The 15761-nt window shown below is 36.3% G+C and overlaps 1 protein-coding gene across 8 annotated transcripts in view; it reads left to right on the top strand.

Moving 5' to 3' along the window:
* The window catches only part of TRAPPC13 (trafficking protein particle complex subunit 13), a 59038-nt gene that overhangs the window by 32561 nt on the left and 10716 nt on the right, over nt 1–15761 (top strand). For 4 of the 8 annotated variants that reach the window (XM_074385389.1, XM_074385384.1, XM_010336574.3 and 1 more), the window contains 5 exons: nt 91–218; nt 4131–4203; nt 5867–5911; nt 9009–9026; nt 12121–12254. In XM_074385389.1, the coding sequence (XP_074241490.1) occupies nt 91–218; nt 4131–4203; nt 5867–5911; nt 9009–9026; nt 12121–12254 (398 nt within the window). The remainder of the gene's footprint in view (nt 1–90; nt 219–4130; nt 4204–5866; nt 5912–9008; nt 9027–12120; nt 12255–15761) is intronic. The other 4 variants (XM_074385398.1, XM_074385395.1, XM_010336575.3 and 1 more) reach the window with 1 other exon arrangement.

Here is a 15761-nt window from a genome sequence, read left to right as displayed (position 1 = left end):
ATTCCCCTATTCTTTCTACTCATAGTCATCCATACCCTGTAGGTAACCAGTCTCATTTGGACTTTTTTTTTTTTTTAACTTTCTTTCAAGGCTGATCTTCAGACAAGTTCTCAGCGTTTAAACCTTTCAGCCTCCAATGCTGCAGTGGCTGAACTTAAACCAGATTGTTGTATTGATGATGTCATACATCATGAAGTCAAGGAAATTGGAACACACATGTAAGGATTAGTTTTACTAGTTCTCAAAGGATTTTACTTATATATGCCTTTATTTGAAATGTTTGCTTTCTTTTTATTCACTGTGAAGCCTAGGAACCTACTTCAAAAGGAATTTTATGTTCCATGTTTACCAGAAATAAACTTTGAACCAAATGTTTGTTTTGTAGGAAAAAAAAAATCCAATTTTTTTTTTTTTTTTTGGAGACAGAGTCTTGCTCTGTCACCAGGAGCCAGGCTAGAGTGCAGTGGCACAATCTCAGCTCACTGCAATATCTGCCTCCTGGGTTCAAGCAATTCTCCTGCCTCAGCCTCCTGAGTAGCTGGGACTACAGGTGTGCACCACCACGGCCAGCTAATTTTTGTATTTTTTTGGTAGAGACGGGGTTTCACCATGTTGGCCAGGATGGTCTCGATCTCTTGACCTTGTGATCCGCTCACCTTGGCCTCCCAAAGTGCTGGGACTAAAAAATCCAATTTATGATCATTTATCTCTAGTTTTATTTTTTACATAGTCAATCTAAAAAATGAAAAGTTGTGCAAAATGTTTAAAACCCAAGTAGCAATCTAAAAGTATATTGTGTTTCGAAGTGCTAGTAACTGATGTTCATAGTGTTTCTTTTTAAATTCAGTTTTTCAGTTTTGTATTTAACCGGCTATATACATACTACCCTGAGAACTCAGAAATATAGGACCAAGATAAGGCACACTGTGGGAAAAAAAAAAAAATCAAATCCTGTATCCCTGCCCTGTGTATGTATTTGAATGTGAATGCTCTATTTTTCTTTCAGTCTGAGAGGCAGTATGAAAATTTTACCCATCTGAAGTAATTTTAGACTTCTTCATCTCCTCTAGAAACCCTACATCCAAACAATTCACAATATCCTATTAATTCCCTGAATATGGTTCATTTATCTATTCTTCATTTCTACCACTTTTACTTCTCTTTGTGCCCATTAAAGTTTATAATATTAGCTATTATTTAATCAGTTAATTTTGGTGTCAAGCTCTGTTGTAGCTTTTCTTCACATATATTCTTTGATTGGTATGAGCTTTGGAGTCAGACTTCTCAGAGTTAAAATTTCAGCTTTATCAGTTATGTGATCTTGTATAAGTCACGTAATTCTTCAATGATCTCCCATTGCCCCTAGGAAATTCTGAGTTTGCAAACGTTTTACAAAGCTCTCTACAACCTAATTCTTACCAACCACAGTAATTCTTAACATCACCACCCTTCCCTCCCTCTCCACCCTGCAGTCATATTGGACTTCTTTTATCTCCAGACTCCATGGATTGAAACCCATTCTTCCCTTACAAAGGAATACCTGTGGCATTTTATTTAGTTTACTTCTACTTCTCTTTCATATCTGAGATTCAGCGCTACTTCCTCAAGAAGCTTTCTTCATCTCCTAGACTAGATGGCACCCATCATTTATCATTTTAAAAAGTGTTTTGTACTGATAATTACTTATTGGGTGCCTACCTTTCCCATTAAAGTATGAGATCCATGAAGTCTGCTATAGTCGAAGGATCTAACAGAGACCAGAGGTCAGTATTTATTGAAATGATAACAAATGTGTAAAATCTCCATTTTACAGAAAATGAGACTTGCACAATTAAGCAGCAAGTTTAGAAGACATAGAACTCAAATCTAAACCTAGTTTCAGATCCTCTACCTTGCTATGCTATTCTTACTATGAGAACTTTGAAGGCAGGTATTGTGCTTTGATCAGTCCTCTTCCTAGCCCCTGCCTACGTAGTACTAGGCAGCTCAAGTATAAAGGAGAAATTAAATTACCTACTCATATTATCACCTTATATAACCAACCACTATTAAAATATTAATATATTTCTCTCCAGTCTTTCTGCATATATATATGAAATAAATGTGTATAAATTAATATTTTACCAACTTTTGGCCATATTGCTCATACTTTTATCCTTTTAAATACACTGTGAGGAGATTGAGACCATCCTGGCTAACACGGTGAAACCCTGTCTCTACTAAAAATATATATTTAAAAAAAAGTGGTGGCAAGTGTCTGCAGTCCAGCTACTCAGGAGGCTGAGGCAGGAGAATCACTTAAACTTGGGAGGCGGAGGCTGCAGTAAGCCGAGATCTCGCCACTGCACACCAGCCTGGTGACAGAACTTGACTCCATCTCAAACAACAACAACAAAAAATTACAGTGGTAACATTTTCCCACACATCAGACAGTGTTTTTTGAAAACAGCTTTTGGGCCAGGTGTGGTGGTTCACCCATGTAATCCCCAATTCTTTGGTAGGCAAAGGTGGGCAGAACCCTTGAGCTCAGGAGTTCAAGACCAGCCTGGGAAACATGACAAAACCCCATCTCTACAAAAAATACAAAAAGTAGCTGGACATGGAGCTACTGGACGTGGTGGCTTATGCTCATAATCCCAGCACTTTGTGAGGCCAAGGCGGGTGGATCATGAGGTCAGGAGTTCAAGACCAACCTGGCTAACATGGTGAAACTCTGTCTACTAAAAGTACAAAAATTAGCTGGGCATGGTGGTGTGCACCTGTAATCCCAGCTACTCAGGAGGCTGAGGCAGGAGAATTGCTTGAACCAGGACCCAGATCGCACCACTGCATTCCAGCCTGGACTACAGAGTGAGACTCTATCTCAAAAAAAAAAAAAAAAGGAAAGAAAGTTTTTTACTTTTTTATGTGATGCCATCTAACACAATTGTACAGTGCTTTGTTTTTTTTTTCCTAATGTTGGATACTTATTTTCAGTTTTTCACTGGAGATGAACACCTTTATGTTTCCTTATGTGGAATATTTGAAGTAGTTTTACTGTGAGAACATATAAGCGTTTTCCAAATTTCCTGCCACCACTAGCAGTGTGGTAAGACAGTTTTTCTAAACCCTCACCAACTCTGATATCACTTAAAAAGACTTTTTGCCAAATCTTGATAAACGGAAAAATATCACCTCATTATATTTATGTGTTTCTCTGACTACTTGTGAGGCTGAACATTTTCACATTTTTGTTAGCTAGTTTTGGTACTGTGATTTAATTGTGTATTCCTTGTCTCATGTTTTGAGTGATACATTGATGTTTTGCTTTTTAACTTACGGGAACCCTTTGTCATATTAAATATTAAATGTAACCACTTTCTCATATTATTACAAGTATTTTATCCTAGTTTGTTTCTACTTTGTAATTGTTTTAGTGTTTTTGATTCCATTTAAACTTTTTTACATAACAATATTTCCCATTGCATTTATGTTAAGAAATCTATCCTGGATTTCTTTTTTTTTTTGAGACAGAGTTTTGCTCTTGTTGCCCAAGCTGGAGTGCAGTGCATGATCTGGGCCCACTGTAACTTGTGCCTTCCAGGTTCAAGCGACTGTCCTGCTTTAGCCTCTCGAGTAGCTGGGATTACAGGTGCCTGCCATCACACCTGGCTAATTTTTGTAATTTTAGTAGAGATGGGGTTTTACCATGTTGGCCAGGTTGATCTTGAACTCCTGAGCTGGAGTGATCCGCCCGCCTCAGCCTCCCAAAGTGCTGGAATTACAGGCATGAGCGATGCCCAGCTGGAAGTTTTTCATCCATATTTTTCTTCTAGTTCATATGAACTTGTGTTATACATTCAAATATTTGATTATTCTGAGAATTATCTTGGAATATATTTCACCTTTCAGATGAAGTCAGGAAGTTTCTGATTTTCTTCTCCAAAAATGTTATATCTCATTTTACTAATCAGAGCTTTCTTCTTCATGTAGTTATGTCCATGTATCTATTGACTTTTTCCCATACTCTAATCTCACACATCCACACCATAGATACGTGTTTTCCAAATTTGTTCGTAGAATTGAGGTGTGTTTGATTGCTATTAAAATAAAAAATGATTCAGAATCACTAAGACATCTTTTTGTTTCAGCTTGGTGTGTGCTGTGAGTTATACAACTCAGGCTGGAGAAAAAATGTATTTTAGAAAATTCTTCAAATTTCAGGTATCGAATATAACAATGGTAAATAGTTTTTATGTGCATTTTCCACCAGGTACAATACAGTTATTCCTGTTTATCTGCAGGGAAAACAGATAGCTCAGTATTTTTGAATTTGTCACATGACTACCAGTCTAAACTCAGACTAAATTAAGGTAAATAAAAACAGACATTATCATTGCCAATATAATGTTTTTGTAATGAAACTTGAAGATGTTTCTTCAAAATAAAAGAAAAAAATAGCCGAGTCTGGCACGGTGGTTCTCACTTATAATACCAGTGCTTTGGAAAGCAAACAGAGGAGCATCACTTGAGGCCAGTTCAAGATCAGCCCAGGCAGCATGACCTAGGACTACAGGTGGCACAAGCCTGTAATCCTAGCTACTTGGGAGACTAAGGCGGAAGGATCGCTTGAGCGCAGGAGTTTAAGGCTTCAGTGAGCTGTGATTACGCCACTGTACTCCAGCTTGGTCAGCAGAGCAAGACTGTCTCTAAAAAGTAAATAGCTTGTTTTTATGGCCTGACAAAACACACAGTGGAGACAACGTATAAAACGAGTGTAAAGTCCAGATAAAATGAGGATTAATAATATCAAATTGAGAGACTATTGACTTGGAGTGAGTAGACTGAGTTTCCTTCAAGGACCAGGAATCACTGGAACTTTAAGTTGAGTTTTGTTACTAATGCACAATTTTCAGCATTTATCAAAAATAGTTAAAAACCACTGGTTTAATACATTTAAGTGTGGAGGTGAGGAAATGTGAATACCACATATGTCTATTATAAATATAGATCTAAATATGATGCTGTATGTGTTTTTTCTTTTTCATTCCTCTGTAAGTAGAAGAAAAAGTACTATTAATAGGAAAAAAAAACTTTTTTTTTTTTTTTTTTTTTTTTGGTTGTATCAACACTCATTTGCATGCTTTTTGAAAGAAAATAAAAAGTAGGCCTGGTGCAGTGGCTCACACCTGTAATCCCAGCACTTTGGAAGGCCGAGGTGGGTGGATCACCTGAGATCATGAGTTTGAGACCAAAAACGTGATTTTATTTATTTATTTTTTTTTGAGACAGAGCTTTGCTCTTGTTGCCTAGGCTGGAGTGCAATGGCATAATCTCAGCTCACCACAACCTCTGCCTCCCAGGTTCAAGTGATTCACCTGCCTCAGCCTCCCGAGTACCTGGGATTATAGGCGCCTGCAACCATGGCCAACTACTTTTTCTGTTTTTAGTAGAGACGGGGTTTTACCTTGTTGGCCAGGCTGGTCTGGAACTCTTGATCTCAGGTTCTTCGCCCACCTCAGCCTCCCAAAGTGCTGGGATTACAGGCATGAGCCATAGTGCCCAGCTCAATTGCTTCTTTTGCAGTTTTTGTGAATATACATATAGAAAAATACATGAAATATGTGTGTTTGGTTCAACAAAATATCATTTTGTTAACAAAAATCCATGTAATGTAACTATCACCCAATCAAGAAATAACGGTAGCCTTTCAAAAAATGCATTTGGGATTTTTTTTTTTGCAAGAGTATCACATACCTATTAGAAAAGGCTTTTAACAATTAAAATTGGAAAATGGCTTTGACAAATTTAAGCTATGTGATTTTAAAAAATAAAAATAAATGGTCACATGATAACAGTCTCCTGATTGATACGCTTTATTAACCAGGTTCTCAAACCATTGGATGTGAAAACCAAATTTTACAATGCAGAGGTAAGTGTTGAGTGCTTAATGGGATTTCATATTAAACATTAAGATCTTATTTGACTAAAAATCTCTTATATACAATTCTAATACTGAAGCAAATTGCCAATGTGACTATAAATTATTTGAAAAAAACATCGTAGATTTCAGTTTAAAATGAATAATTGTATTGTAGGTCTCATCATCTTTTTGAACTTACATGGAATCAATGTGTCTTGATTTTTTATTCTCATTGTTAATTTTATAAGGCTTTTATCTCCTTTCATTCAGTGATTGCCCTCTAATTCCATTTAATGGTGGTGGTTACACTAGCAATCTGATGAATATTTACATATGGATTTGGATATTACAAAAATTGAATTAGTAGATTTAACCCTGCAAAATAGATTTAACATTCACATTGAAAAATATGGACAAGTGAAGCTCAGCACATTAAATTATTTCCAGGGAAGTCAGTGTGCCAGCCAGAGTTAGGTTTCTGAGTTTGGTGTAATAGCTTTAAAAGCTCCTTGGGAAAAACAAGTTTGGCAAAAATTGAAATAACTTATAATAGAAGATACTCTATCTTTTACCATAAAAGAAAGAGATTAAATATAACTTGCCATAGGATAAAGGATTCATTGCTTGGATTTTTTTTCTAAAATTCTGTTTTATCTTGGCTTCTAGAGCTGCAGAAAAATCAGATCTCTTGATAGCCCCTTAGCCTTCAAAATCATGTGTTTCATACCACAGTGATAAATTCAAAGATACCCAAATACAGTATTTTGAAATAAATATTATATCCCTACTACTGTAAAACCAGATGATGATCAGACATTTTCAATCACATGGCAAATTTGATACTTATTTTTACCATCTACAAACTAAATTTTTACTCAGCAAAGTTTGTACTATAACTAGAATTTCGAAGATACCAACGTTAAGGAACCTAACCTGCAGCAAAGACCTGTTAGGATAAAAGAAAAAAAATGCATATAATAACAAAACTACCTAGAGTGCAGTATAGTGAGAATGATATGAAAAGATGTGATACAAGAGCTCAGGGGAATGAGATCTTAGAATAGTTTAAAGAAGGTTTGTGGAAGAGAAGGAAAACTAGATTGGAGTCTGAAAGGAATGCATGTTGGAAACAGACAAGTGTCAAAGCAGTGAAGGCATTCAAGCAGGGTGACAAATGGACATGGAATATCAGTTACATAGGAAAGAGCATAGATATTTGATGAGAAGGAAGAGCATCATCAAGAAGATTACTAGATGTTTACACAAGTTGACATTTCTTTTGTGGGAGATAGGTGAGTTGGAGTAATATGTATTTATTCTTTTTTTGTTATTAATGGCATACTGTTGATTAATTACAGTATAGCTATTCAGCATGGTGAAATTTGCATAGTCTAACTTACCATTTTTCTGGAAAAGATTTCATTTATAGTATGAGGGAAAAATGTTAACTATTCTGTTAGAAAATTAATTTATAAAAAGGGCAATAGGTGGGTTTTTTTTTTTCTGTAATTGATCCTAACAGTCACATATTAAGCTATTTTAGGTTTTCTTCATTAAAAGTATGGTAGTACACTAAGATACCAGTCAAGTAGTTTTATATAACCAATCTTCAGAGTGATTTGTGAATAATTTTTTAATTGCTAGTTTTTCTATAAACATTTATAGAAGTGACATGCTCACCATAAAGAAATAAGAATTCACAATTCCACCCCACCAAGTAATTGATTTTTCATTAACACATACTCTTTTGCAGTCTTTATTTGCTTATATGTAATATTCTGTTTTTATAATCATGACAATTTTATTTGTTTCGTTGGTTAACGTTATATGTTGACATAATCTTTACACCTTGCTAACAAACTTCAGCCAAAATAATTTCAGTAAAATTCTGAATTTTTGAAAATATATCTCACTTCAAAAATCAGGAGTGAACAAATAGCATTTTGAGTCTAAGATATTTGATATTACCTATTAGACAAACAAGTACTGTTCAACCGCTAGCATGAGGTAGATTATGTTGACCCCAACCAGGAATTTCAGGTAGATTGTAGGAGTTAATAAACCACTGCAATATCAGTAGGTGATGCTTATTGCTCTGTGCTGTAGTCCTTTTACAGTTAAAATTATTCACTCCACATCTGTCTCAAACATATTTTTGATACTGTTTCTAATAATGCTATATGTGAATCACCTAAAGGAAAACAAGTTCATGAAAAACTTCGTTATAGCCTTCTAAGATTAACAAAAAGCCCTGCAAGAAGATTGGTGAGAGTAGAAGCTAGGATTAAAACATTTGGTTACCTGCTGGGTGTGGGGACCCATGGAAGGTACTGAAGACAAATATAAACAAAACATCTTCCTAATCCTTAAAGGACCTGCAGCCCGTAGAGAGGACTCACATGACATAACTGTAATGCAAGCCCCTCCCACACATATACCTCAAATCATGAAGTAACATATTCTGGGTACCTAGAGAGGTGAAAGATGATTTCCAGCATTTGATGGAGGTGACATTTGAGATTGCTCTCAATAAACATCTAAGGAAATATATATGGGGGAAAAAAGGCTAACTATGAAATATAAGAAGAAGAGAACAAATTCTCAATTTATTGAAGTGGTTCAGCCCTGTATTCCCTGAAGTAATCAATGGAACGCTAATTGCCCAAGACAGTCCTTAAAAAAAGGATCCCATTGTTATATAAATTTAAGAGAAGGTATACAGTATATATTCTGAATGTGGAGGATAGTAAATATTCATCCTAAAATTATCTATGAAGAATTACAATGTTGGTAAAGAATTATAGAATTATAAAGTTATGGGGTATACTCTCTGCCCCAAAATGTGCCCCTAATAGTTTGCTACTGTTTTGAGTATTCAGCCTTAGTGTTCTTCTCCATTTCATTGTCATTTAACCTTAGCAGTTTCACCTTTTTAGAAAAATGGTTTGTCATATTTCTTTATGTTGCTTCCTGTTTACTTTCTTATTTACTAATGCTGTCTTGTTTAGTAAATTTAAAAAATGCAGAAATGCATTTTAAAGTAATTCTTTTTTCTTTAACATTTAACTCTGATTTTTCTAATTATTCTTTTTTATTTTTCCATTAGAGTGACCTCAGTTCTGTGGTAATTTGATTTTTTTATTATAAACCTTTATACTTTTCTTACTCACCACTTTTTGACTCTGCCTAATTAATCTCTCTTTACAAAACATAGTGGAAAAACAGTTAGTTGTGAATACCACCTGTGTGACTTCAGAAAGGTTATACATAATTTTATGTACTTTTTATATTATATCAATTTTCTTATTCTGTGGGGGAAAATTAGCTCAAAAGTTAAATTGTCATATTGAAACAATTCTCATTTTCAGTGTTTTCTTCTTTAGATTTTTTAAAAAGAGATATGTTAACCTTGTATAAAATGGCCTTGTGATTTTCATCATCTTACTGTAAAATATCCAACTATCATAGCTTTTAGTTCTTTGAGTAGACTGTATAATCAGAATTCATTTTCAGATGCACAGTGGTTTTAGTTTTAAGTCTGGGTCAGGTAACAATAGCTGCTTGACAAAATTAAACAGAGGAAAAGCAAATTTTCCCAAAATTTGCTAAAGCAAAGTCAGCTAAACTTTTATTTTCAAAGTTATATTTACAATAAGCAGCATTTGCTTATATCACATTACATATGTGTAATAACATCAACTGCCTTAGCAATGAATTCTTAATTTATAAAGTATCAAATTGCTTTATACTGTTCACACTAACTTGATTTTCCATTATGCTGCTTGTTTTTCTTTCATTTTATCTAAGCTCTTCCTAAATTTATGCAGAAAATTGCATTTTAAAAATTGAAATGTGGGTCTGTGGTTATTTTTTTAAAAGCAATGGATTGATGGGATATATGTAGTTTTTTTTTAGAAGAAGTAACCAAAAAAATGCCATTAAGTGGTACTTTTTTTTAACTAATAAATCACTTTATTTCTATTTTCATTTGAACACATATCCCAACTAAAGTATCTGTTTTGTTTTAGATAATAATACATTATAACTTCATCATTATATTTTTGCAAATTATTTTCATTTTCCTGGTGTTAGTGTTTAAAAAGCTTAGCCAGGCATAGTGGCTCATGCCCGTAATCCCAGCACTTTGGGAGGCTGAGGCACAGGTGGATCACAAGGTCAGGAATTTGAGACCAGCGTGGCCAACCCGGTAAAACCCCATCTCTACAAAAAAAATACAAAAATTAGCCAGCGTGGTGGCGCTTGCCTGTAATCCCAGCTACTTGGGAGGCTGTCTCAGGAGAATCACTTGAACTTAGGAGGCAGATATTTCAGTGAGCCAAGATCACGCCACTGCACTCCAGCCTGGGCAACAGAGTGAGACTTCATGTTAAATAGATAAATAAATAAAAATACAAAAATTAGGCAGGTTTAGTGGTACATGCCTGTAGTCCCAGCTACTGGGGAGGCTGAGGCAGGAGAATTGCTTCAACCTGGGAGGCAGAGGTTGCAGTGAGCCGAGATCGTTCCACTGCACTCTAGCCTGGGCAACAGAGCAAGACTCAGTTTTTGCGGGAAAAACGTGTCAGGGACGGAATGCTCATAGGCCAGGCACAGTGGCTCTCGCCTGTAATTCCAGCACTTTGGGAGGCCAAGGTGGGTGGATCACTTGAGGTCAGGAATTCTATACCAGCCTGGCCAACATGGTGAGATTCCATCTCTACTAAAAGTACAAAAATTACCTCAGTATGGTGTTGTGCACCTGTAATCCTAGCTACTCTGGAGGCTGAGGCAGGAGAGTCCCTTGAACCCGGGAAGCAGATGTTGCAGTGAGCTGAGATCAGGCCACCATGCTCCAGCCTGGGTGACAGAGTGAGAGTCTGTCTCAAAAAAGTAAAAACAAAAAGCTCTTAAGGGCCAAATATTTTGGTCATACTTGATTTTATGTTGTTTATGTGTAGTGAACATATTACTATGAAACTTTTGAAAAAAAATTCTTGAATACCCTTAGTATAGCATTTTTTATGTAGGTTTGTTTCAAAGATAAATCAAGTTAGGCTGTTATCCTTCACTTACACAAAACAATAACCAAATAGCATAAAATAAAGACTGTTTAGCATAATTAGGGGAATTAATTTATATAAAGTTAAGTATTTAAATTACCTACTGACAAATATTGCTGAATAGCATCAGCTTTAAAATCTGTCACTGAGGCTCCAAATTACCTTTTGCCTGATTTGAAAGCACTAAGCTAGTTAGGTATAATTCACATATACTTTTTTTAGCCCTCAGTATACACTTGGCTGGGCACAGTGGCTCATGCCTGTAATCCCAGCACTTTGGGAGGCCAAGGCAGGCAGATCATGAGGTCAAGAGATCAAGACCATCTTGGCCAAAATGGTGAAACCCCATCTCTACTAAAAATAGAAAAATTGGCTGGGTGTGGCAGTGCACGCCTGTAGTCCCAGTTACTCAGGAGGCTGAGACAGGAGAATTGCTTGAACCCAGGAGGCAGAGGTTGCAGTGAGCCGACGTTGCACCACCACACTCCAGCCTGGCACCTGGCAACAAAGCGAGACTCTGTCTCAAAAAAAAAAGAAAAGGAAAAAAAAATATATATATATATATATAAATAAATATATATATACACACACACACTTAAAATGAACTAAGAAATCACTAATGACCACTTGCAAATTAATTTAAAAAGTTAACTTCTTCAAGATTACAAAATAAATAATTCATAATACCAGTGGTCACTACACTGTCTAAATTGATGTTAATATGACGATCAAAACTATATTATACTGCTATGTTATAATGAAGACTTAATTATCTTAATGTTAACACTGGAATTATACGTGCATAGGTATATTCATCATACTAAAGCATATTTTAATATTTTAATAGTTAATGAAAAGAATTAGGATATTTGTAAATGAAATTCCAGTTAAGTATTTTTGGATGTTAAGACAAAATATAGTTATCCTCCATCCATTGTTTGACAAGGTATCAGTTGACTAACACTTGACTTTGCCCCTGTTAATTATGATAGGGTGAAGATTTCTTTTCTTGCATTAATTGTGGTAACTTTGATTTTCAGGCATGAACTAATCACATTTGTGGTTAATATTTTTCCTTCATATAGATAAGATATTTTTGTTGAGATAAATATTTTAAATGCCATCACACTTTGGTGGATATTTTTTTCATATCCTCAGACTGATGAAGTATTTCTGGAAGCCCAGATTCAGAATATTACAACCTCACCTATGTTTATGGAGAAAGTTTCATTGGAGCCATCTATCATGTACAATGTAACAGAATTAAATTCAGTCAGCCAAGCTGGAGAATGGTAAATATTAATTATGAACTGTTTATCCTTGTTTTGAAAGACACATGCTTTTCTAACATGCATTGTTCTTCAGTTTTGGTTTTTTTTTTTTAACGAATAGACTTTTTTTTAAAAGAAGTTTGAGGGCCGGTTGTGGTGGCTCACACTTGTAATCCCAGCACTTTGGGAGGCTGAAGCAGATGGCTGACCAACACAGTGAAACCCCAGCTGTACTAAAAATACAAAAATTATCTTGGCGTGGTGGTGGGCACCTATAATCCCAGCTACTTGGGAGGCTGAAGCATGAGAATTGCTTGAAACCGGGAGGCAGAGGCTGCAGTGAGCCAAGAAGTTTGAAGTTCATAGAAAAATTCATTAGAAAGTAGGATTTTCACATACCCTCTACCCCTCCTTATAGTTTCTCTTGCTATTTACATCTTTTTATTTATTTATTTTATATATATATATATATATATATATATATATATATATATATATATATATATAATTGCATTTTAGGTTCTGGGGTACACCTAAAGAACATGCAGGATTGTTGTGTGGGTACAAGTATGACCAAGGTAGTTTGCTGCCTCCATCCCCATCACCTATATCTGGCATTTCTCCCCATGTTATCCCTCCCCAACTCCCTACCTAACACGGTCCTTCCTCTAGCCCCCCCGCCACAACAGACCTCAGTGTGTGAAGCTCCCCTTCCTGTGTCCATGTGTTCTCATTGTTCAACACCTGCCTATGAGTGAGAACATGCAGTGCTTGATTTTCTGTTCTTGTGTCAGTTTGCTGAGAATGATGGTTTCCAGGTTCATCCATGTCCCTGCAAAGGACACCAGCTCATCGTTTTTGATGGCTGCACAGTATTCCATGGTGTATATGTGCCGCATTTTCCCTGTCCAGTCTATCATCGATGGGCATTTGGGTTGGTTCCAGGTCTTTGCTATTGTAAACAGTGCTGCAATGAACATTTGTGTGCATGTGTCCTTATAATAGAACACTTTATAATCCTTTGGAAATATATCCAGTAATGGGATTGCTGGGTCAAGTGGAATTTCTATTGCTAGGTCCTTGAGGAATCGCCACACTATCTTCCACATGGTTGAACTAATTTACACTCCCACCAATAGCATAAAAGTTTTCCTATTTCTCCACATCCTCTCCAGCATCTGTTGTCTCCAGATTTTTTTAATGATCGCCATTCTAACTGGTGTGAGATGGTATCTTAGTGTAGTTTTGATTTGCATTTCTCTGATAACCAGTGATGATGAGCATTATTTTTTTTTTTTATTTTTTATTTTTTTAGACGGAGTTTCGCTCTTGTTACTCAGGCCGGAGTGCAATGGCGCGATCTCGGCTCACTGCAACCTCCGCTTCCTGGGTTCAAGCAATTCTCCTGCCTCAGCCTCCTGAGTAGCTGGGATTACAGGCACATGCCACCATGCCCAGCTAATTTTTTGTATCTTTAGTAGAGACGGGGTTTCACCATGTTGACCAGGATGGTCTCGATCTCTCGACCTTGTGATCCACCTGCCTCAGCATCCCAAAGTGCTGGGATTACAGGCTTGAGCCACCGTGCCCAGCCAATGAGCATTTTTTCATGTGTTAGTTGGCCTTATATATGTCTTCTTTTGAAAAGTATCTCTTCATATCCTTCACCCACATTTCAATGGGTTCATTTGTTTTTTTTTTTTTTTATTGTAAATCTGTTTTAGTTCTTTGTAGATTTTGGATATTAGCCCTTTGTCAAATCAGTAGATTGCAAAAATTTTTTCCCATTCTGTTGGTTGCCAGTTCACTCTAATGATTGTATCTTTTGCTGTACAGAAGCTCTGGAGTTTAATTAGATCCCATTTGTCTATTTTGGCTTTTGTTGCCAGTGCTTTTGGTGTTTTAGTAATGAACTCCTTGCCTATGCCTATATCCTGAATGGTTTTGCCTAGGTTTTCTTCTAGGGTTTTTATGGTGTTAGGTCTTATGTTTAAGTCTTTAATCCATCTGGAGTTAATTTCAGTGTAAGCTGTCAGGAAGGGGTCCAGTTTCTGCTTTCTGCACATGGCTAGCCTTCCCAACACCATTTATTAAACAGGGAATCCTTTCCCCATTGCTTGTTTTTGTCAGGTTTGTCAAAGATCAGATGGTTGTAGATATGTTGTGTTGCCTACAAGGCCTCTGTTCTGTTCCATGGGTCTATATCTCTGTTTTGGTACCAGTACCATGCTGTTTTGATTACTGTAGCCTTGTAGTATAGTTTGAAGTCAGGTAGCATGATGCCTCCCGCTTTGTTCTTTTTGCTTAGAATTGACTTGGCTATGTGGGCTCTCTTTTAGTTCAATATGAAGTCTAAGGTTTTTTTAAGTTCTGTGAAGAAGGTCAATGGTAGCTTGATGGGGATAGCGTTGAATCTATAAATTACTTTGGGCATTATGGCCATTTTCACGATATTGATTCTTCCTAACCATGAACATGGAAGGTTTTTCCATCTGTTTGTGTCCTCTCTTATTTCTTTGAGCAGTGGTTTGTAGTTCTCTTTGAAGAGGTCCTTTACATCCTTTGTTAGTTGTATTCCTAGGTATTTTATTCGCTTTGTAGCAATTGTGAGTGGCAATTCATTCTGATTTGGCTCTCTTTAAGTCTGTTATTGGTGTATAGGAATGCTTGTGATTTTTGCACATTGATTTTATATCCTGAGACTTTGCTGAAGTTGCTTATCAGTTTCAGCAGATTTTGGGCTGAGACAATAGGGTCTTCTAAATATACGGTCATCTTGTCTGCAAATAGAGACAATTTGACTTTCTCCTTTCCTAATTAAATAACCTTTCTTTTTCTTGCCTGATTGCTCTGGCTAGAACTTCCAATACTATATTGAATAGGAGTGATGAGAGAGGGCATCCTTGTCTAGTGCCGGATTTCAAAGGGAATGCTTCCAGTTTTTGCCCATTCATATGATATTGGCTGTGGGTTTATCTTACATATCTTTTATTATTTTGAGATACATTCCATCGATACCTAGTTTATTGAGAGTTTTTAGCATAAAGGGCTGTTGAATTTTGTCAGAGGCCTTCTCTGCCTCTATTGAGATAATCATGTGGTTTTTGTCTTTGGTTCTTTTTATGCGGTGAATTATATTTATAGACTTGCATAAATAGAAACAGCCTTGCATTCCTGGGATGAAGCCTACTTGATTATGATGGATAAGCTTTATGATGTGCTGTTGCAATCGGTTTGCCAGTATTTTATTGAAGATTTTTATGTCTGTGTTCATCATGGATATTGACCTGGAGTTTTCTTTGCTTGTTGAGTCTCTGCTGGGTTTTGGTATCAGGATGATGTTGGTCTCATTAAGTGATTTGGGGAGGATTCCCTCCTTTTGGATTGTTTCGAATAGTTTCAGAAGGAGTGGTACCAGCTCCTCTTTGTATATCTGGTAGAATTTGGCTGTGAATGCATCTGGACCTGGGCTTTTTTTGGTTGCTATGCTATTAATTGCTGCCTCAACTTCAGCCCTTGTTATTGATC

The sequence above is a fragment of the Saimiri boliviensis genome, chromosome 1, assembly GCF_048565385.1.
Source record: "Saimiri boliviensis isolate mSaiBol1 chromosome 1, mSaiBol1.pri, whole genome shotgun sequence".
Classification (NCBI taxonomy): domain Eukaryota; kingdom Metazoa; phylum Chordata; class Mammalia; order Primates; family Cebidae; genus Saimiri; species Saimiri boliviensis.
Note: the sequence above shows the minus strand (reverse complement) of the source record. Positions and strands in the feature narration are given on the sequence as shown.